This window comes from Serinus canaria, chromosome 2, assembly GCF_022539315.1.
Source record: "Serinus canaria isolate serCan28SL12 chromosome 2, serCan2020, whole genome shotgun sequence".
NCBI lineage: Eukaryota > Metazoa > Chordata > Aves > Passeriformes > Fringillidae > Serinus > Serinus canaria.
The window spans coordinates 58,348,719-58,372,873 of record NC_066315.1 but is presented as its reverse complement, the minus strand read 5'-3'; the positions used below and the strand labels follow the sequence as shown (position 1 = coordinate 58,372,873).

Genomic DNA, 24,155 nt, shown 5'->3' with positions numbered 1-24,155 from the left:
CTCACTGAGGGTTCAAAGTTCAGTTTTTATGTGCAAGAGGACAATGGCATATTGCTCCAGTGCTGATTATTTTTATTTTCATTTTAGATTTTCAGATTTTATTTATTTCAGATTATGAAAGAGCAAATAAAGCAACACAAGTAGTAGAGAGATGGAATACTATGCAAAAAGTACCTTTTATGAAGTAGCTTTACCACGTGTAGGACAGCATGAAAAGAACTTTAAGAATAATACACAATACAATATGCCATTGTGTCTGCGTACAAGGAGCTGATAATAGAGGCATAGCAACTTTCACTCCAAAATTTCCCAGTCTCTGGTTGTTGGTGATGGTGGCTGCCTCACAACCCAAGGTCATAATGATGCTCATAGCAATGTCTTGCAGGTCCACTTCCCAACCAGTCCACACTGGTCTTGTTTTAAGGTCTCTCTTAACTAATGTTAAGAGAGAAAAACTTAGGAGTATCTACTGTTTGGAGACTGCCTGTAGACTGCATGCTGACAGGCTTCTCCCTGCTAAGGAAACTTCCCTGTCTGACCATCCAGCAGCCACTCTGGCAACACCTAATCTGGGACCAAGGCTTCTTTGGCAGCTACATGCCCCATACTCCCAGTCAGACCAGGTTTCCTTATGGGCTCAACCCCAGGTTTCCTTCAGCAGAATCTCAGGCATCCTGATCCTTAAAATAATTTAATCATGGTGCAATATCAAAATAACAGCTTGAAGTGGGTGCCTCTAAGGAGCAACAAAGGAAACCCTGGGCTTTTATGCCCTCAAAGTTCAAGTATGGAAAAGTCTGGAGTCACCAGCTCCTCCTGTGTCTCTGGGTTGCCCAAGTCCCCTGGGTGCATCACAGGTCCCCAGGCCCTTTGTTATGCAAAGGGTTGGCAGGTCATGGCCCCTCGCCTTGGGCTCAGGTTCAGGTTCCTGCCCCTCCAGTGCTCCACCTGCAGCTCACACTGCACCAGGAAACACCAATGAGATAAGAAGATTTGGTGCACTTGCTAAACAAGAACTAGAGATGCTGAGGTAGTTGAGCATTCCCATGGAAGCTCAGAGAATTTCACTGCTCCATAGCAGGCTGCTCAAGGCTTGGCACATGGCACGAGGCCTCCATACTTGGTGGGTAGTCGAAGAGATAAAAGTACCCTGCCACATGGCTGCCATGGGTGGGAAGCATGTCCATGGCACCTTTTGGTGGAGAACACATGCCCTTAGGGACATCTCTGACCTCAGCTCCAGTCAGCCCTGCTGGCCTTGTTAGGCTGTGCCTCTTCTGGGCCATGTCCATGTCCAAGCTCCTCCGTGGATACGTCCACATCCAAGGTCCTCCCTGCCAGACATCCCTATTTCTCCTCCCTGCCCTGCCAGTGTCCTGCGGTGTGGGGCCAGTGCCACGGGGAGCTGGCTGCTCTGCCAGGCAAGGGCACTCTCCTCTTCCACCTGCCCCCCGAGTCAGGGGAGACCCGGAGAGTGCTGCAGAGCTTCCACAGGCTCCTCAGGGTCCAGGCCTCGGGCAGCACCAGCACAGAGCAGTGAGGTGGCTGTCCAAATGTGTTCTGCAAAGGTGCAGCCTCATCTCGGCTGCTGTGTGCAGTTTTGGGCAACACAATATAAAAAACATATAAAGCTCTTATAGAGTGTCCAAAGGAAGTCCACAAGAATGGTGAAGGGTCTTGAGGGGAAGCTATATGAGGAGCAGCTGAGGTCACTTGGTCTGTTCAGAATAGAGGAGACAGAGGGGGGACTCAGCCCATAGCTTCCTCTCAACACAAAAAGGAGAGGCAGGCATTAATCTCCTCTCTGTGGTGACCAGTGACAGGACTCAAGGGAATGGCCTGAAGCTGTGTCAGGGCAGGTTTAGATTGGTGCTCTGGATTTTACTAGGGTAGAGTTGACTTCATTCACAGAGGCTGGAATGCGACTGTATTTTGGATTTGTGCTGAGCATAGGTTTGATAATTTAGAGATGTTTTTGTTATTGCTGAGCAGGACTTGCACAGAGACAAGGCCTTTTCTGTTTCCATACTGCCACACTGTCAATGAATGTGGGGGTGCTTGGGAAGAGACCCAGCCAGGACAGGTGAAGTGACCCCAGCTGACCAGAGGGATATTCCAGACCACACCACATCATGGTCAGTAAATAGAGTGGAGGGAGGAATGAGGAAGGGGGGACATCTGGAGTGATGGTGCTTGTATTCCCAACTTGTTACATGTGATGGAGCCCTGCTCTCCTGGGGATGGCTGAACACCTGCCTGCCCATGGGAAGCACTGAATCAATTCCTTGTTTTGCTTTGTTTGCGCACATGGCTTTTGGTTTTCCTGGTAAACTGTCTTCATTTTAACCCATGAGTTTTCCAGTTTTTACCCTTCCAAGTCTCTCCCAGTTCTGCTGGAAGGACAGTGAGAAAGTGGCTGCGTAGGGTATGGGTGCTGGCTGGGGCTAAACCAAGACAGTCGGATAACAGGAAAATAAAAGGGTCTTCACCCAGAGGACGGCTGAGCACTGCAACAGGCTCCCAGGGAAGTGGTCACACCACCAGGCCTGACAGAGCTCAAGAAAGGCTCGGACAACGCTCTCAAGCACATGATGTGACTCCGGGGGTGTTCTGTGCAGGGCCACGAGTCGGACCCGACGATCCCCGCGGGTCCGAACTCGGGATATTCCCCAAGTCCGGTTCTGCGACGCCGCTCGGGGCCGGCGGGCGGGGCGCGGGGGCTGCCGGGAGCCGTAGTTCCTCCCCGCGCCGCCCGCGCCTGTGCCTTTAAACGCGGCCGGACGCACGGTGCGGCGCCTGCGCAGAGTCGCCGTGACCCCGCCGCCGTCGGCGCCACCGGTGACTGTCGGGGCGTCCCGAAGCCCCCCCGGCGGCGGCAGCGCCAGGTCCGGTCCCACTGCTGGGCACCCCCGACTCACCCTACGCCCCCGGCTGGGGCGATGGAGGAGCGGCCGGAGCGGGGCGACGGGCCCGGCACGGACGGGCCGGCGTCGGTGGCGGAGATCCGCGCTCCCGGCCCGCGGCCGCTGCGTCTGCTGGAGTGGAAGGTGTCGGTGGGGGCGGCGGTGCAGATCGGGTCGGTGCTGGCGCTCTGTGCCCCGCTGCCGCCGCCGCCCGCCCCGCGCCCCGCCGGCCCCGCCGCCGCCCCGCTGCCGCCCGCCGCCAGCGGCGCCTCCGCCCGCCCGCAGCGCGGCGGCCCCGAGCGCAGGCTGCGCGCGGAGCGGCCCGGCGTGGTGCGCGAGCTCTGCGCGCGGCCCGGCCAGGTGATCGCGCCCGGGTGAGTGCGGGCCGGGGGCGGGCGGGCGGGCGGCCTTGGCGGGACGCGGCTTTCGCGCTTCTTCCGAGGGGCCGGGCCCGGCTCTGCTCACAAAGCAAAGGCCCTTCCTCCGGGGCTGTGCGCAGGGAAGCTGCTGTGCGAGGAGGAGGAGGAAGCGGCCGGAGGTGCCGAGGGTTCGCGCTGCACTCCCGTGTTTCAGAGCTGAGCCCTTCGCTGTGAGCTCTGTCTCAGGCAGCGGTGCGTCCCTCCTGCTGTGTCGGGGTTCTGTAAACACTGCGCTTACTGGAAGCACTACTTGGAAATAACAGAATGGGTTAGGTTGAACGGGACCACAGTGGGTCATCTGGTCTAACATCGCTGCTCATGCAGGGTCTCCCTACGGCGTGTTGAACAGGATTGCATCCAGATGGTTCTGGGATATCTGCAGTGAGGGAGGCCCCACAGTCTGGGAAACCTCTTCTAGAAGTTGTTCCCCGTGTTCAGGTGGAACTTCCCGCGCATCAGTCTCTGCCTACTGCCTCCTCTCCTAATATACTCTTCTTAGTTTGGCGGTTAGGTTGGTGAAAACTCGGGCAAACGGATCGTTTTGTGCTCCATAGAAGGAATTTTAATGGGAAGCAACAGTGCAGCAAGGCATTTTTAAATTATTAAGTTCCTTGCACGTAATATTGGCAGTCTGTCTTTTTAATACTGTCGATGTTTTTATGTATGAGACTTCACAAATACACCCAAGATTTTATCTTTCAGAAGAACAAGGAACTAAAAAATACTTTTTTTCCCCTATAGTTTAGCAATGGGTTTTGTCTTGATAAGGCTGTGAATGTTCATTGACTTTTAAATTCTTAAATACCTGCTAGTGGGGCACTCAGATTTCTAGGTTGAGTTGGGCGAATAGCCTGCTACCCTGTACTTTAAGCAGATTTATTTTTTCTCAGCAGGAAACTACTTAAGCAATCTACTTCTTCTGTTTTATGACAGCAAGCTATTTACTTTGATTGCAGTTCTCTTGATTTTTAGGGAGCAGCCAGGCCTAAACTTTCTTGATTGAAATTCTCTAGTATATGCAAAACATCTGTGTGTGGGAGTGCCCTGAAGGGTTCAAGAAGAAAACAGTCTGATGCATTTTTATATCAGTCAGTAATATAATGTGCCACTGAGGAAGTGCAACCTGTGTGTTTCTTGCTATAGAGATATCTCTTTCTGAGATAAGACAGTGGCTTTCCTTTTGTGCTGCACCAGCATTCTGCTATTGCCCATGCTGCACCAGATGCAATCTTTAATACCTGATGTAGGGCAAAGGTACTGTAAATGCTAGGTCAGACTAAAAAAGATCTTAAAAATACAGACTGAGATTTTAAAATGCCGTATGCATAATGAAATTCATGTTGCTAGCACTGAATAAAAGGGGAGATAATTTTACTGGTTTTTTTCATTGTGTTAGCTAAGCACTTGGAAGAAAAACCAAACTAAAAATATTGTAAGTGAAAAGTATAATCGATTTAAAGTAGTCTGGGTCTGCTGCTGATTTAGCAGCATTTTAGTTTTAGCTTTGCTCATTGTTAATTTCATGGACTGGAATGCACCAATTTTTATACATTGTTCTTACTGAATTTGTCTAGTCATGAGTCACTTGATTATAATTAGCAATTCCTTGCTTTAAGACAATTTGAAAATAAACGGTGTTCTTTATTACCGTTGTTCTTGGCTTCTGGAATATTTGTATCTTACACAACTGAAAGATTGTAGTTAATATTGACCATTGCTAGGTGTTGTGCTTCTGGAATTCTGACTGTTCAGTCAGGTTCCTCTGTTGCTTGTTGCTGTGGTATTTACTGGGTGAGTGCAAGGGAAAAGTTCAAGTGAAGAGGTAGAATAAGCATAAGAATAAGACCTAAGGGTAGTAAAACTGTTCAGCAATTGAAGACATAATTGCATTTCTTTGGTCACTTAAAAGTTTGTTTTGGCAAACATTTAATCTCTTGCCTGTGGCTTCCCATTTTGTGGCATTGAAATAATAACATTTCACTAACAGTATTTCAATATGTGTTAAGATTTTGCATTATTAAAACACAGATGTGATTAAAGTAAATAACAGCTGAAATTAATTCGTCATCTGCAGAAGATGCCCTTTTTTTAATCCAAACTATCCAGAATGGTAGGTGCCATGCTGCCTTTAGAAAAATTAACTTGGCTGATTTAGCACTGTATTCTCTTTGAACCAAAGATACTTGCAAGTATTTGAGACCCTTAAACACTGTAGAAGTCATGTTTCTATTCAAAATATTTTTCCTTTTCATTAGAACATGAGAACATAAGTTGATTAAACCTTTTTATTTGAGGATAAACAATATGAGTGGCTGAATTTTCTTCTTTGTCAGATCATAATATTTCTGGAAATAAAGACATCATTTAGCAGAAGTCTCTCCCAATTAAGAAGACACATTTCTAACTTTTGATTATTTTTCTTTCATATCAAGCATGAGATGGAATCTTTGGCTGCGTGAAAGTAATTTTGCACATTTGCAGCGCTTAATTTTTTTGTAGCGTTGACAGGGGTGCAAGCTTTTCCCAGGGAAGAGCCCAGGGCATGCAGGCAGTAGCTAACTTTTGCTTATTCTGGCAGAGGTAGGCTTGCCCCACATGTCAGACTGGAACTTGAGAGAGAAAGGTGTCTAACCTTTTAGGACTGTAAATAACAGGGAGTACAGGAAGCAGTTAATGAAAGGCCTTTGATGTTAATGAAGCATAATTTTGATGGGTAGCAGGAGCAACAAATAAAATGCCAAAAATCCTGCACTGCTCTATGTATTATTAGTGCCAGTTAGCCATCAGGGTTAATCATTCTGAAGGTGCTACAGGGATGGCAGGATTCTGGGTTGGGTCAGTATTAATGCTTTATGCAAATTTTACATAAGCATTTCTAATATAAAATGATTGCCCTGCTGATGGGACAGACTATTGCAAGTGTCTTGTTTGGTTCACATTAGAAGGGTCTTCTGAAATATTTATTACCTGTATATTTAATTTGGGTATCTTTGTGTCCTACCGCATACATTTATTAGCAAAAATTCACATTCTTTTACAGAGTACATTTGTATTGTAATAAAAATCTTGTTTAAACTATCTGAATCCTAGTGAAGCAATACTTGTTGGTTTTGGTTTTGGAGAAGACAGCAGGAAAGAGGTGGGGATTTGTTCTCTAAAATTCTAGATTTTTGTGTCATTGGTTGGTTTTTTTTGTGCCACAAACCTGATTATATTTTTTAAAATAATATCTTCTTTTGGTTATCTAATGTCACATAGGCTCAGGGCCTAATTTACTGTTCACTTAAGGCCAGACCCCAGTATCAAATATCTTAGTCTTCCAAGGGGGAAAAAATGCTAATGAATTGCAGTTTATTTTGAAGTGGTGACACTTTTAATAAACTACATGAAAATGCACCTTGCTGTTTGTTAGACACAAATGTTTTTGTAATATCCTGGCAAATATTTAAGCTATGAGTCTAAAAAACCCCTCAGTGCCAAACATTGAGGATTGTTGAATAATACTTAACAATCCTAACTTACTGTATCTCTTGTCTAATTACTTTTTATGCCTGAATTCATCCCATTATTTTTATAGTAAGTTTCAGCATGCATCTTTCTGACTTCAGTCTCTTTTATTTTCCCCTGCTTCTTTCTGCCATGTACTGTGATACCAAGAAACATTAAGAGAAGGCTCTCTGATGTTTGGTTGAACTGGATATTGAAAAAGATGCAAGTTCTAAATGAGGCCTTTTGTCTTTCATTGCCTTCTCTTTTGCCTATTCCTAGACACTTAACAAGTTGGAAGCCCACAGGATAGTTCATTGCTGTCTAGTTTCTTTGGGGTATTTTTGAGCTTTACTTTAATACTAGAGTTGTTTAGAAAACCAGTCTTTTTCAAAGGCAAGTGTGCATGTTGTTTCTTCTCAACAACTGAAATGTGATTTTCTGTAGTTTTTCTCTTCTGAGGAGAAAATGTATAAAAATAAAAATTAAAATAAAAATTCTCATGGGGGGACTGCAATGAGACCTTTAATTTTTATGTTGATCAGTACACAGATGTTTGGCCTGGGAAGGGTTGGAAAAGTTTGGGGAAGGAAGAGAGCAATAAGACTTCAGCTTTGAATTGTTCTGAAAGTTTGTCTTGACATACTAGCCTCAAGGTTCAGTAAAGGGCTACTAGCCATTAATTTTTGGGACCTCTTTTGGAAAATGATAATAGACAATTCATTGTAAGTTGTCACTTCTAAAGTATTCTTATGGTAATCTATTTTGTGTAGTTAAAAAACCAAAGGTTAAGTTTAAGTCTTCTGCTATATATGGATAGCTGAATTGGCTGTAGTTGCCTTTTGAAGCAAATAGGGGAGCATGAAATTACTTCCTGGAGAGCAAGTAATGCATTACAGGTTACAGTTTAAGGATCTTGATTATACATTTTATCTAAGTTTGGTTATGCTGAAGTTAGACCTATGGAACTGGAAGTAGGGGAAGGATAGAACTGTCACCAGCAGGAGAGACTGCTGGTCTTTAAAAGGCTTTGGAAGATAGAAAGGCTCCCCTGGTTTTCTTTAACACAGTGTTGCTATGTTAAAGGAAATGCTTCCTTTTTGAAGACAAGAGTTGGGATATTGCCAGGTCACTATTGCACTAATATCTTAAAAAAAAAAAAAACCAAATGGCTTTTCTACAACTGTTCTAAGAAACAGTGTAGCATAAGGCAGTGCTTTTGATACAGTAGAATTTAATAACGCCTATTTGTTTGCTTTCTAGTGTTTTCTAGTTTGAAAATGGCATCTAAGACTTTGCAGTATTTGAAAAGGTGTGAAAGGCAAATGGTCTTGTTCCAAGCTTAGTGGAATGAATGCTGTGGATTCTCATTCACAGAAGGGCCATGGAGGGGCAAGTGGCCTTAAGCAAGGAAGGCATTGCTCAAGAAGAGAACTTCATCAACTTTACCGCTATTTATCATACTTACCTTTAATAAGCTGAGCAGCTTTCTAAGTTGTCCTCTGCTTTCAGAGTGTCTTGAGTTTCTGGGTTCACGTGATGCTGTTGTCATATGGTTGTTGTCAAATGTGGAGCTGCTGCTCCTTGTTTGAACACTGTGGTGTAACTTAGGACAGTTTGGTTCATAACTGCTCTTAAGGATGGTAAAAGTTGTTAATTTTTCCTATGTAACTTTGTTGATCTGGTTTAGCAGCAAGTCCCAGAGGAGAGCATGCAGGATATAGCATCCAGCTCAGTTTGCCACAGGATCTATTAAAGGAAAGGATGGGAGGAAGCTGTTAGACTTGAGGATCGTGCATTCTGCAGTAAGCCTCTTCCCATTTTATTTGCTGTTTGGAAGTAACAGGCAAAGGGACTGTGATTGCCTAAGTGTGTGGTTTTAGTGGGAAAAGTGATAAAATGTTTGGAGAAGGTGTAATATTCTGTTAATAGATGCAGCTTTCCAAGGCAGAGGGGGAGCGATCACAGGATCCTCACAGGTTTCTTTGCACAGGAAGAAGTAAAGCCCGTGTTTATAGCTTTGGTGTCAGCTCTGTGTGTGTTTGTGCTTGAAACTCTCAGTCACCTTTCTCTGCTTTGGTGTCTAGGCTGTGTTGGTGTTCATCTGTTAATCTTTGTCTAGATGTGAACCTACAGGTGCAGGTGGCAAACCAGATTTGTTCTGGTAATTACAGGTGATCTTGACAGGGTGTAGGAGGAATGCAGTGGTTAGTTGGTCTGAGATAAGGGGAAATTATGCCTTTATCTGAGAGAGAGTTGTATGCCTAAAAAAAAAACCCCAACAATTAGCCAGTAGTGGAATCAGTCCAAGACTGTTCTCTGGATTTGCAGCAGCTCATCTGCAAGTACCATCTTTAGTAACTGATGTGAATGTTCAAGTGTGGTTTGAGAAAACTGCAGCTTTAGTTTCGTTGTTGTTCTGCCAATTAGAAGGCTATATGGTCAGTACTCAGTCAGTTCAAATTTTTGAGTAAGTGCCACTTAGATTGCCAGGGTTCATCGCATAGATTTGGATTCATCCTGCTGTCAGATGGATGTTCCTCGACTCCCAGGTGGAGTTTTGCAGCAGGTATTTGAGAACTGCTGCATGACTAATACTGCAGTCAGAGAGAAGTGGCAATAGAAAAGCAAATTCATAAAGGTAATGTCAGCATTTGACAACAGTAATGGGGGAGTGGGCTGCAGAACTGTTTATTTCTTAAATGAATTACTGAGATATGACAGCCTGTTTTCTTCTGTGATTATTCAAAGTACTTATTGCTAGAGATAAAAGTTACAGAATTACAGGCTTGCATCTTTCTACTTCTGAATTAATTCTGTGTGAGTTTGATTATTTTGAAGAGATTCTGTGTAAAAGCATTGAGAACTGTATTCTTACCTTCTCCCTTTAAAAATAAACTAGTCTTGAATTCTCATAAGTAATAATACTTCTGACTTAAAATGTTCTAAATAAAAAACATCATAAATAATATTTGAAAGATGTACTAGATCTAATGTAAAGATTATACATTGTTAACTCTTAGAAGTGGCTTTTTGAAATGTGCAACTGTTCACAGATGTCTGCATAGAAGGTGAAAGAGTATTACCTCTTTGCTTGTGATGCAAACTCTTCTCCAGAAGTAAATGGAAATACTTAAAGCTTTGTAAATCGAGGAAGTAGATTTACTTCAAGCTTAAGATATATTTTGGATTATAAATAAAACCCAGAAACTCCAGGCCTGTGTTTTTCTTGGCATTTATGACCTTAGTCTCAACCTGAATAGGTATTTTGCCTGAAAAGTAAAAGAAAAAAATTCACCAACACATTAACTCCTAGTTGTGAATAGTCTGTATTCAACAGAGGAAAAATCATCTCAAGACCGCTAATTTCCCCATTAGCTTTGGAGAACTGGGATGATGCCTTCAAGTGTGAACTGTGCTTTCTGTGAGATACTGCTCACAGCAGTTGTTACCTAGTTATCTTGGCTAGGGTGTGGGGGTTTTGTTTAGGTTTTGGGGGATTTTGGGGCCTGACTTGCTTAGGTGAGGTGTTTGGAATTCATGCATATTTGAAATGCAGCTCTGTGTGTTTGCTGTCCTTGAGTGTAAGTCAAGTGGCTGCTGTAGTGGACATTTCCTCCAACAGCTTGAAGAGGCTGTAGGCCGTGTGTTGCCTGGAGCAATAAGGGCCATTTGTCTTTGTGAATCCTTGGTATTTTTAATCAATTATTCAAGGACTCTCTCCTTCCTCACAGATATCAATGGGAGTCAGACATATAAATCCAATTGTTAAATACTCTTATATGGTGAGACTAAGGTGTTTCAGGCTTTGGAAATATCGTTGCTACAAAACTGGAGTCCTATGTAACAAAGGCTGTAGTTTGATGTAAATTGGTCACAAGGGCCCTTAGTAGGGGTTCTAAATGCTGCAGACACACACACTTCCTGATACCAGAACAAGATACTGTTCTGGTATCAGCAAACAAAAATGTCAGTGTTTCAGAAATCTGATTAATGAAACTGTAGAAGCAGGCTTTAGGTTGATTCTAACTAATCTGACAACTAAAGGATTTTGTGCTCATATTTGTTCTAGATCAGTTTGCTGATTCAGTAATGGTTGGTATTAATAATCATTAATCTGAAGATGTATTCATTTGGTATTTTTACCCCTTCACAGTTTGCCATTAAGATCCCCTTGAGCGTTCTGACAAATCAGGGCAGTGACTTCTGTTCACTTGCACACCAGCATTTCCTTTTGCTGCACTAGTACTCTTGGACATCTTCTAAGGCAAAGTGGAAGGGCATATGGCATCAGTTTGAGGGCAGCAGCTTTAAGGGATCACGGTCACAGCTTGGTCTGTGTGTTTCTTGTGGTATTTGAGTCTCTCTTTATACCAAACAGACCTGAGGAAACCCAGCAATTACTTGGCTGCCAGCACTCACATGGGATATGAGTCAGTGCAGGGCAGTACCTTCATCTTGTAAATTTGCACTATATTTGCAATGCCAGTGCATGGTACCTTGAAGCAGACTTTAAGATAATAAATAAAACTTAGGTTTCCATGACTTGGAGTTGTCCAAGCTAGTCTTTACAGACAGGCAAGATAAATGCTAACAAAGTGGCCTGGTTGCTATGGAGAGAAAATGTGAGTTGTTCAGACTGTGTCTTGCCTTGTTTGTGAAACATTTGCAGCTTTGATCGGTCACCCTTGCTGGACTGGTTCTACCAGCTGCTTGACCCTAAAACCAGCAGAAAACTTGGTTAGGACTGGTGAGTTCTACCTTGCAGGGTACTGAAATTGTCTTTTGTGGTAGTGCCAGAGGAGGAGGTGGGCTTTCAGAGGAAACACGAGGGTGGGGAGTAAAGAAAGTAGGCCATTGCCTTTCTCTGGCAGCATGACATTGGAGCTGTTGCCTCTGGAAGTGAAGCTAAGCTGTAATAGAAGGCAGTGGTTAATGTACAGTCAGGTTAGACTCGTTCTGAGTAACAGAGGGAACCAACCTCTCTATTCCTGTGTTATGCTGAGTATCCTTAAAATACAGAGCTTTACTGAAGACAACTAGGAAGGCATCTTGTGGCCATTGTACTCATGTGCTGTAGCTGGCCAGCCCCTCCTGATGCAGATAATAAACTTATTATGGAAAAAAATCTCAAGTTCTTGTTTCTATTCTTCTTTAACTCCTGCACCTGCTGCTGGAAGTGTTATATCATGCTGAAAAAAAATGACCAACCAACAAAAGAAAATTTAAGCAATAATAAAATGTTTAAGGTAATGCTTTTTGTTTGCAGTGGGTTCCCTTGATCCAGTAAACTGGTTGCTACAACTGAGGTGTAGCACAAATGGAGGAACTCTGTTTTGGCTTTCCAGTGTCAATCAGTTACCATGATCCAGTGCCCTGGTTATGCTTGATACAAAGTTCTTCTGTTTGGTGTCAACAATAATTACCAGGCCTTAGGAATAGCATGAGCATTGACTTCCTTTGTTAATAAAAGCAAAACCTTCATGTTGGATTTCATAAAATCTTTCCCCCTTGTTTTTTTTTTTTTTCTTTACCACGCTGCCTACTTAAAGCAGATATTATTAAAAGACTTGGTTTAGAAATAGGGTATGTGTAAGTACTGGGAGAACAGTGATGAGCTTATGATCAGTTGCATCCTGAGGTTGTTGGTAAATATCTGTTCCTATTCATGGTTGTGGCCACAAAACGTAAAATTTTACCTTAATGGCACACCTAATTTCTATGTTGTTTACAAGTACATCTGGAAGGAATGTGAGTGAGGGCCCAGACTGGGTTTCCTTATTTACTAGTTCAAGTTTCATTGTACTAAGGACACCATGTGGGTAGTTCGTGGTTCTGTGGCAGTCATTGAGCTATCAGACTGGGTATTGGAATGATCTACTACCTCCATGGTTGCTCAGAAAAAAGAGTTTGCTTGTCACAGTGCAGTGGTTCTTACCCAGTTGCTTCACCCAGCTCATCTGCACAGTCGGGACAGTTTGTAAAACTAGAATAAGATTTTGCATCTTTTGTGGCGATTTCCTTGGAATGCTATTGTTGAAGTAGCCAATTAGCTCTGCTTATCCCTGTGTGTATGCTGAAGAAGATGAAGATGCTGTTAATGTTGTCAGCAGTAAAGTGTGCCCTAGTTCCTCTTATTTGGAGGGAGTGGGAGGGGAAATCTGTTTTATCTTTGTAGTAATGGAATAGGGAAAAGCTTTGTTCTTCTGAGTGGGTTTCACTTACAACCCAGAGAAGAGAACAGGCAGAAACCTGACCCTGTGTTTGGTGTATGCAGCCATTTAAAACCAGACATGCACACTTTGATTCAGCTCACTTTTGTCTGATAATTGGCTTTGATCTTGGCTATTACATTTTGAAAATCCCTCACTTCAACAGTAAAAGGAGAGCTTCCAGGTGTGAAATTAAAAATAGTCATTCTACTTAAGGTCAGTGTTTGTTCCTTTTTAGTAATTAAAACACATGTGCTAAAACTTAAATATGCCTATGCCTTAGCAGAGTTCAGGCTTTCTTTCTGCAACACTATGTAGTGTTGAGCTTTTTCCCTGAGAGAAGTCTGCCTAAGATCCTGACAGTTGTAATTGAAACTTGACCCTTTGGTTATATGTTGCTTAGAAGTTTATCAGGGCTCTGGAGTTCTTCCTGTGTCCTTTGGATTAAGCATCACAGAGAACAATATGACAGAGGACTTTGTATCGTGTGCTTTTTGTTTTATCTCCAGCACACGTGGCCAGGAGTTCTGGTTATGTTTAGATTTTGCAGGAGCAAAACTGCTATTTAGTGGTCATGCTTGGTATGAGATAAGGTACAGAGGTTGTTTAGGAACAGTATCAATGAATAACGTAGAACTCTAATTTTTATATAAAAATCATGGCTCTTGCATGTCCAATTTTGAATCACATCTCGGTACAGGAGTATGCCAGCTTCTCCTGTTGCATTCCTGGAATGTGAGGTTACCTTCACTGTGAAGTAGAGAATGTCTAGGGATATTGTGGCTTCTAAGCTGGCACTGAAAGGCTTTCTTTCTTCTCAGCTATTGAAAACCAATTCACTTGGGGTATATACTCAGGCACTGTGAACTCTTAAGCATGTTTCTGTACCTTGTACCATGAGGAACATTTTTTGGCCTTCTAGGTGTGTCTGTAATTTCTGATTCATACACTGAACATATGGTGAGGATGAAAAATTCTGATATGGCCATTGGTGTGCATTGGTAGCCTAAAAAGGAGCTTAGTAGTGAATCAAGGTACAAGACAGAAAGACAGAGATATTGTCAAAGGGAGTGGGGAGAAGAGTCAAACGAAATAATACAAACATGGAGGGATGAGAGGAGACCAAAATTCTGTGAAATCTGTGAAATAATCACGCAGTGAATTGCCACTAGTGAAGGGCCACTAAAATACTTTGTCTTGTGCTGTTCTTTTAAAAAGCCAAGCAAATTGGCTTTGTTTTCTGTTTTTCATTGTTTTCTGGCAGTTTGTCTTCTGTGAAATACATACCATGTTTAAAAAAAAAAAAGGAGATCTAAGATGCCTACGCAGGAAGAGAAGGTGTAATTTCTAAGCAGAAAATGGCTGCCAGTGAGAAGGGCATAGATCTGCATGTTTCTAAATGGGAATACTGGTAATATGATGGCTTGTGAAGACTTCTTTTGAAATAAACCTGACCTGAATCTAGTTCTTGCTCTCAAAGAGTGAAATAATCCTCACTGTGGGCATGAACTGCAGTTTTTTTAGAAGAGTCATCATTCTTCTGGTTGTTGAAGAACAAGGGTCATGCTGCAAGTGAGCAGGTGCAGGTATTATTATAATTTCTGCTTAAAATTCCCAAATGTTTAGTAGTCAGATATATGAATGAGAGATTTGGGCATGCAAAACAGTTTTCTTCATGTTGCAGTCTGCTTATTGCAGTACAGGTTTCAAGCCACACTTCAAACACTGCACTCATTTATGAAAGAGCTCAGATTTTGTTTATTTTTTTGCTTTTTGGTTGGATTTTTTTTAGCTGCTTGACCTTTAATTTTTTTTTTTAAACATTAGGGAGATGCTGTAGCTCATTGTCACAGAGCAGGTGAAATTTTGTAGTAGCTGAACTACTGCTATCTACTTCTTAGAATTTTTTAAAAATAGAAAGTCTGAAAGATCAGTTTCTCCATCTGTAATGAAGGAAACAAGTCTCTTATAGTGACTGCTAAGTGTTTGAGATAAAATAAATAAAGATATTTTCATGACCAGGAATTTTGATAACTGGTTGAGGACTGCTTTAGTTTGACAACTCAACTGAAAAGTAGAGTTTGTCTTCTAAAGAATTTGTAGTAGTGAATGTCACACTTCTCTGTTTCCAGCTCTAATTTTTGGTTTGGTTTAGCCATTGTTTAAAAGAAAGAATAAAATATCAGCTCCTATGTCTTTATTTTAAGATGTGGTGAGTCAAGGCTTAAGGATCAGAAATTAAAATATTTTTATGAGAAGATTGAAGCGATATATGTCTACCATGAAAATAATAAGATTAAATTGGTATAGAACTTGTCTGCCCCTGTGTTCGGCACTGGTGAGGCTACATCTCAAATTCTGGGTTAAATTTTGGACTTCTCAGTACAGAAAGGACATTGAAGTCCTGGAGCATGTCCAGAGAAGGGCAGTGAAGCTGGTAAAGAATCTAGAGTACATGTCTGATGAGGAGCAGCTGAGGGAGCTGGGGGTGTTTAGTCTGGAGAAAAGTCAGTTCAAAGGAGAACCTTATCACTGTCTGCAACTGCCTGAAAGGAGGCTGTAGCCAGATGGGAGTTGCTTCTTCCAAATATCAAGCAATAGGAGGAGAGGAAATTACCTCAAGTTGTGCTAGGGGTGCTTTATACTGGATATGAGGAGACATTTCTTCACAGGAAGGGTTGTCAAGCAGTGGAATGGGCTGTCCAGAGAAGGGGTCAAGACACCATCCCTGGATTAATTTAAGACATGCAGATGTGGTGCTTAGGGATGTGGTTTAGTGGTGGGCTTGGCTGTGTTAGGTTAATGGCTGGATTCAGTGATTTTAAAAGAGAACTGAGCTGTTCTGTGGTGTTGAAGTTTCTGCATTTGGTTTTCATTACTGTGTAGCTCAGTAAGGTATTAATGGGGAGTTGTATGTAAGTGAATGTAAATTGTTTCTGGACAAACAATACTTGTTCTCATTGAACTTCCTTGCTAAACCATGGTTAGAAACTGACCTTAGTATATAATTCAGTGACTTCTAAAGTTGTGAAAATTAATAATTTGAAAGATGATAGTATTTTTGCCATGTTGTGGCAGAAGCATGTATCTTAAGGTTATGATACTCAAGTAATAACCAGAATTTATTCCTTGAATTAATTCAATCTGTGGGTTACTAATCTACATGTCTGCAATCTGCCTTCTATAAATGGAATGCGTACATCTTTTTCAGGACTGTCTTGGTGAGACTGGAAGGTTGCAGCCATCCTGTTGTTATGAAAGGCTTGTGTGCAGAATGTGGCCAGGATTTAACTCAGTAAGTATTGTCAGCTTTTTTTTTCCAACTTCTCCTTGCTTCTGATTAGGATATCAAGGTCTTCCTTTTCTTATCTAATAGAGTCATAAAATATTCTGGGCTGGAAGGGACTTGGAGATCATCTAGTTCCAACCTGCTTGCCATGAGGAGGGATATACCTGCCACTCAACAAAGTTGCTCATGATCCCATCCAGTCTGGCATTTAACAGGGATGGGACCATCCACAGCTTCTCTGAGCAAGCTGTTCCTTTGCCTCATCACCCTCACAGAGAACAATTTCATTCTTACAGCTAATGAGATGTACCCTTTTTTGTTTAAAGCCATTCCCCCTTCTCCTGTTTCTACACATCCTTGTAGATAGTTCCTCTCCAGGAGCCTTCAGGTTGCTAAAGGATGTAAAGAGAAGGCTGCTCTGAGGTTTCCACTCATTTAGGATTTAAGAACTGTGCATGCTCTTTTTTCATTGAGGTAGTATAGGGTGGCTTAGGTAGAAAATATCAGGAGCATGTGTAGAGAGGTAAATTCTCAGAACACTGTTTTTCCATGTGCTCACCAGAGACTGAGAGTTGTGTGGTGTGTCAAGAGTGGCTTGCTTAATAAACCTGAGAGCTTTGTCTGTGCAGGTGCAAATAGCTGAGAGGTAATAGCAGTCTCATTCATAGGACCTTGCTTCATTTGTATTGTGTCTGAATGGGAGCTAGCTTGTCTCCAGTGCTTTCAATTTAAGGCTTCTTAACTGTTTTCAATTTTTTGTGAAATGTTATGCCATGGAACTAAAGGAATTTAAGCCTTAGGCAAAAAAAGAAAGCAAATTCAAAAGATTATTGTATTTCTCCTTTGCTGTGTCTCATTGCTTGGAAAAGAGTATGTTTCTTATGCATAGCAAGTTACTACTTCAACAGCTGTTCCAAAACAAGCTGTATAGTTGCCTGGATTTTATAAATTATTGTTACATACTCATTTCATTTGGCTGGAAATACTTAGGTTTCATTTTAATTCATACTCATTGTTAAGAATTATTTTGTGAACATTATCCTACAAACCAGTACAAGTGAACTGAATATTGAGAGTTGAAGAAAAAGCCTGGTTAATGTTTGGATATAACTTTTTATTTAGAGATAAATATAAATATTTTGTGAACAAGTATTATTTGGTAAACCTAGCAAAGTTAGGATAATCATGAATAGGGCTTTGTCTGTCCTGAATGAATACTTGATTTGAGGTTTGGATACAGTCACATCTAAATATTGCTCTACTGTTATTGTTTCATATAATAAATCCAGACAAATTCAAGGTATCCAGCAAATTAAGTTTTATTCACTTATTAATTCTTACTATGTCTTATGTCTGTGTCTTCATTTTACACAAAATAGCTTATGGCTTGTCTGAAATACTGTGGTATGGCTGCTGAGCCTGCATCAGAAGACAATTCAAAAGCATTGATGCTTTTCTTGCTTGGAGAAAAGCCAGTACAGTGTTCTTAGTAGTCCTGCAACTAATGGTCTGAAAACAGTCAGTAATTTTTAAAGGCTCATTTAAAATGCCATTTAAAGATTAATTTTTCTGAACTCTGAAGCAAAGGATGTAAGATGCTAAAATGTACAGACTTAAGACCAAATAAATAGTTTTGTATTATTTTGTACTGGACATCAATGCTGCCATACACTATGGTATGGGGAAGGATACTTCTCTGTGGTTGTGTCTGCCTCAACTCAGCTCAGTAGAGTTGATCCTGAGCAGTTTGCTTGTCACAAAGTGAAATCTGGTTTAACTCTTGTTGTAGATCTGATACTAAATCTTGTCCTTGATGGGACTGGTACATGGGAGAATTAAAATATGTGCATGTGTCACCTAAGTCAAAATTTCTATGGCAGATTTTTTTAATTTAGGGAGCAATTAGATGTCAGAATTCACAATAAATTGATTGATGTAAGCTAGTGAAAGGGATCCTATACAGGGTTATTTTCTGAGTTTTCAAGCAATTTTTTACTTGTGTGTGCAGTCACACACACTCTGTCTCACATACATGTATGCACACAAGGGTAGCACCTATTCTGTGTTGATATCTATATCTGCACACATAATTTTTTTCCAATGGTATTTTTGAAGCAGCAGTCACCTGTAAGTCAGTCTGTGTGCAGAGAGTAACTTTGCCCATCCTTTGCTTATATTTTTCATATTCTGGCTTGGAAAACAAGGAGATAATTGCATGCCGGGTGATTGCAAAAAAGAAAAAAAAAGAAACTGAGTAGTTTTAAATTTGAGTGGTTTAGTAGTTTTCCCTTGTTTATAGCTTGTTTTTAGATGCAAATCAATACATAGCTCTGTTTCATCTTAGTGAAAACATGTGTTAGGAAACAATTGTATGGAAGTATAACTTTGAACAGTGACTTTTTGCACAGTTTTTTCTGGTGAACTTCTTTGATCTCAATCCATTTTGTCTAGTAACTTGCTGTCTTGGTTCAGGGCAAATTTGGGAGAGAACCTCCCAAAGGGTCTCCTCTAGGAAAGCAGATTCAATCGGCCCCTCCTCCCAGCTGGTCTGGGAGAAAATATCTCCTTGGAGAAAAGTAGAAAAAAACCTTTTAATTAAACAATCAAACCCCTTGCTGCTCAAAAAGAGATGACAAACCCAGAAAGTCCCCTCCCCGGGTTGCAGTTCAGCTCACTCAGTCTTTTATCAGTCCCTCCCCTGCTGGAAATGCCACGGCCCAGGCCTGGCCCGGTGCTCCTCTGGGTGTTCAGTCCAGAGCAGGTTTAGACAGGCCCAAGAAAAGGGAAAGAAAAAAAAAAAAAAACAGGGTCCAGGGAACTTCTTTGCCTCAGCTAGCTAAACTAACTAAAAGCAAAAAAGAGCTCTGTCCTGCTGTCTGTCCATCTGCAGATAACACAGTCCAGGAGCAGGAATGTGGAGGAATGAGTGCAGTGTCTGAGAACAAACTGCACGCTTCTTCTCTCCCTTGTTCACTCTCTGGAACAAGTCTTAAAGGTGCAAAACTTGTTATTCAGAATAAACAGAACAGACAACTGGGGATAAAAGCATCATATAGTCAACCTAGGACACTTGCATTAGCAAGAATTTGAAAAGTTGTGTTAGTTAAAATAGCTCTTTTTAATCATTTTTTTGGTGGTGATTAGTTTGAGGCTACAGCTTTTAGTCTGTTTAACATTTCACTAAACTTGTATTCTCTCATGTGATGGTTCTTTTCCCTATGTGATTAGGATACGAAGCAAAAATGGAAAACAGAACGTGCCATTATCCACAGCAACTGTATCAATGGTTCACAGTGTCCCAGAACTGAAAGTTAGCTCTGAGGTAAGTACCATCATGCTTTTCTTTGTTCACACCTTTCACAGTAGCTCCACAGTTGAGAAACTTAATTACAGTGATTTTTTAAATGTTGTATGTACTTGATACAGGAAGTTTGGCGTCCCTTTGAAGAGGAATTTGGGGTTGAACATTAGTGGCCCCAGGGTTTTGTGAGTTTATCTTAGCGTAGATTGATTTTTCTCATGGTTTATACTGGTGTTTCTTAGAGCTGTATACTGCAAAGATGTCAACTTGACAGCAGCCTGTAAACTTAATTGTTGAACATTTTTGTCACCAAGAGTGAACAGTTAGTGAAAAGCTTCATTAGCTGACATCTGTTCAAAGCTTGCAATGTCTCTCAAACCTAGCTTTAACCTTCACCTTGAAATTGACCCACTAGATATAGTGATGCTAGTTTGCTGCAACTTACCTGGATGGTAAAATTCTTTCATTATTTTTCGAACACTCCCAAGTATTCCGAATCCATTAATAGTTAAAACATTCATCTGAGTTATCAAAATATGCTTGTTTATCCCTCAGTTTGTGTAGGGGGAAGGAGCGTGTTTATTTTAAAGATGAACATTCTGTTTATCTTCTTTACCAACCTGGTGTCTTTTTAGTTTTTTATATTACTACTTGATTTTTTTTTTTTTCTGGTAATTCAAAGAACACCAGTGAGGGGAACTCTGAAGATGTAGGCAGCTAGAGGTGTCCCCATCACAGAGGAGTGTTTCAAAGGGCAGTTTGCACTTGATCCTTGCTGCTTTGTAGTGCTCTGACTTTAAAGTTCAGCTGTCTTGAGGGTAACACTGCAACTTGCTATCAGAAGTTAGTCAATGAATACAGAGCTTCACGTGGTACTTGGAAAGTTTGTAAATATGTGCAGGAGGAGTAAATAGTGACTGGATTATGAGGTCTTAATGTGAGTGCCTGTGTGGCACTGCATAATCTTAGCTTTTTATGTCTGAAGGCATACATTCTGTAGTTTGAAGTTCACAGGTATCATTTTGGTCACCAGGAGTGTCAGCTTTATACTTAGTGTGGGGTTTTCAGACATATTTTACTTAATAATGCAAAATTGCTGGACACAGCAGTGAAAAGTTCTCACACCTACTGATGAGTTTTCCTTTATGTTCAAAGCTACTGCTATTTCCTATCAGGACACTGGGCCTTAAATCAGTGGTTACTTATTTGTTGCATTTGAAAGTTTTGTCTTGAGTCTTTGAATTTTAGGAGTTAATAGTGTCACAAAGATCTGAGAGTAGACTTTGAGAGCATTTTTTTTCTGTAAAAAAATAGTTCCACAGCTGCAGTTGCTACAATTATGTTGAGGCATCATTTCTTGTGCAGTTAGTTTGTAGCAGAAGGGCTCCTTAAGTGTACACAAAAGGCGATCCAGCTAATGTATTTCTATGCAGCTAAGCTTAGCAATGAATATTTCTGTTACAGCAAGCTGAACAGCTGGGAAGAGAAGATCAGCAGCGACTACATCGAAATAGAAAACTGGTGCTCATGGTAGATTTGGACCAGACATTGATCCATACTACAGAACAGCACTGCCAGCAAATGTCCAATAAGGTATCTGGGGTTACCTTTCAATCCAGTATAACAACAGAAGTGTTTCTAACAATATTTAAATGATGGATCTTTTACAGAACATTCTGTGGTTAGGTAAAATTGTAGTTGAAGAATAAAAGAAAATGAGAAGCATGTCTTCTGTAATATGTTCCTTTTTCTCTACATTTAAATGGTCATTTTTCTTCCATTCATGCATTCCTGCACTTTTCCTTTGTAATTATTTTGAGAGATGTTTCAGGTAGCTAATTTTAATCTCTGCTTTCCTTCCTCTGCAATTCACAAGCTGAGTACTCAGTAATGAGACTACCAAGTCTGAGGCAGATACAGTGAATTACTGTTCAAACTCCCTTTTTCAGCAATCCTGAGTGTTCCTTTTTCAGTCATTCCAGGAGTATGTGTAGGGATTTTTTTTAAATCTTTTTTGGGGGAGTGAGGAGGGGAGAGGTTGTGTTTAATTTCTTCATGAAACACTTGTTATTGAACTGACAAACGGTATTGGCTTGTAGCATTTCTAATTTGGAAGCTCTAAAACAAGAAACATGTTGAAATGCATACAGTGTCTGGAACAAGAGGCTACAAACTCAAACATCAATATCATGCAAACTCTGATTGCTTAGTTCTTTTCTTTCCTCTTGCCATTCTTGCGTGTCCAGTAGGCTAAGCATATGTTCTCAATTGCTAGGAAAAAGCGAACTAGAAATGTACATTGCAATTAAGAGAAAAGGGAACCATGAGTATTCAACTTAAGGATTCGAAAATCTTGTGTGTCTGAAAAGCTGTGCCTCTATTGGTATAAATTCATGGTTTGGAGAAAATGATTTTTTTTTAATATTGTAAGGTTTTTTTTCCTGGGATCTTCATCTGTAACCTTCCTTCCTGGTTTGCTCTCTGTTGCTATGTTTCCATAGGCATATTTTGTTGGATGAAGAAAATATTTTATCTGAGCTCAATGCATATTGAAATGAGACTGTCAGAAGTTCACTGTGAGGTATTGATTGTAGTGCCATACTGAACTTCTGTGAAATGAGCACATTGAGAAGTTTCTCAGATTGGTTTGCCATAAGTAAAGATTTGAATGAAAGCCACTTGCATCATAAATTTTTCAGCAATACCGTTTCCTGCATTTGAATGCATTATTGTTGGACTGCCTGGCACAGAGCAAAAACGTGCTTTGGATTTTATTTATCTACATAATCTTGTGGCCAAAACCCACTTTGATCTAGTAGGACCAAATAAAGTTGAAGTGAGGGAAGAGGGTAGCTCTGGAATACTGACATTTTTGTTTGCTATTTTGATAATATTCAACATGGTTTTTCTTCTAGGGAATATTTCATTTCCAGTTAGGTCGAGGTGAGCCTATGTTGCACACACGTTTGCGTCCTCATTGTAAGGAATTCCTGGAAAAAATTGCCAAGCTCTATGAATTACATGTTTTTACTTTTGGCAGCAGACTGTATGCACATACAATTGCAGGTGAGTAGTATGTTGCATTTAACAATATTTACCTACCCTGCCTTCATACTCATATAACTAATTTTCTTTATGCAATTGTTCTCAAGTATTTGTTCTTTGTTTTGTGCAAAGCCACCTCCTAAACAGTCCTGTGGGTAGAATTCTTAGCTCGTGTACAAGGCAGTGCCTGTATAGCCTGTAATTTTAGAAATAATCCCTTTTTTTCCCCCATCAGATCTGCTTTGTTTCACTGATGGTTAGAGAATCAGATTGTTAACTAGTGCCTTCTTATTAAGTAAGAAATTATGTTGATGGACCCTAACAATGATCTGCAACTTCACTTGTCTTACAAATCTAATGTAACTGTTCTGTAAAATTCAGCAATGTGGCATCATTTCATCCTGTGAGGAACAGCACCACTGTATGGTTTGCTTTCACCAAAGGAAGTTCTGCTGCTATAAATCTGTTTACAGCAGTTCTCTTTGTGTCCTGGAGCTGAGAGACACTTACTTCATGAAAAACAGAAATCTAGCAATATTTTCACATCTTTCTCTCAAGAACTTAAAAATGTTTTCTCCAAGTGAAAACTTTTATTTGAATTACAACAATAGTAGTCTACTGTGTGGGTCACTGGCTCTAGCTGAAATGTGGTTTTCTTTGAGAAGCATAAAAGAAACCTGCCCTGGTTATGCGAATGTATGGGTCTGAATCATGTTAGCAGGGACACCATGAGTTTTAAACTATCAAGATGGGATAAAAGTCAATTTTAGTCTTCTCTGTCAGAAGAGCATTTTCTCCTCAAACTTCCTTTTATCAAATCTGTTGGTCTGAGATGATATAATTAACGCTATTTTAGATTATAACTCTGTCAAACTATCCATACTGCTGTTCCATGTCTCCTAGGTTTTTTTTAAGTTGTCTTTCACTTTTTTTTTTTTTTGTCATATCGTCAGGAGTGCTTTGATCAATAATGTCCCAGTAATCCCACTTCTTGGCAAGAAGGGATGATTCCAAAATAGTTGGAGAGCTAGCTATCCTAGTTAGCTCTAAAATACTTTAGAAAAAAAAAAGTAATCAAACAATTCTTTATGCGTGTTAAATACCATACAAGACACTTGTAATGACAATTGTAAGAGACTTCTGCCTGACAACATATAATATTTCTGTCATCAAAATGTGGTGTTTATTTGTGGTCTCCAGCTAATACTCATTGAAAAGTTTAAGGCATGTCCTCTCCTGCCAATCCAAGTGAATGTTTCTGTCGCTCAGTCTTTGATCATAGTTTGAAGAATCTTCCTAAAGCTTTGTCAGTCTTGCTGTTGGATTAAGTGTTGAGTACTGCTAATGCATGGACAATTCTGTGCCTTTCTGTCCTTCTTAGAATGTGTTTTTATTTTCTGTGGCAAAAGAGGAATAGTTTTCTTAGCACTAGGTTTAAATACAAGTGAGAGGACAGTCTTCCTCACTTGGATCTGTGTGACAAGATCTAGCCTAAGGTCA

The 24,155-nt window shown here is 40.8% G+C and overlaps 1 protein-coding gene across 1 annotated transcript in view; it reads left to right on the top strand.

Moving 5' to 3' along the window:
- Positions 1–2,806: 2,806 nt before the first annotated feature.
- Positions 2,807–24,155, top strand: part of CTDP1 (CTD phosphatase subunit 1) — a 98,189-nt gene continuing 76,840 nt past the window's right edge. The window contains exons 1-5 of the mRNA XM_030235430.2: positions 2,807–3,277; positions 16,232–16,315; positions 19,538–19,631; positions 21,075–21,203; positions 22,526–22,676. Of these exons, the coding sequence (XP_030091290.2) occupies positions 2,940–3,277; positions 16,232–16,315; positions 19,538–19,631; positions 21,075–21,203; positions 22,526–22,676 (796 nt within the window). The 5' untranslated portion in view covers positions 2,807–2,939. The remainder of the gene's footprint in view (positions 3,278–16,231; positions 16,316–19,537; positions 19,632–21,074; positions 21,204–22,525; positions 22,677–24,155) is intronic.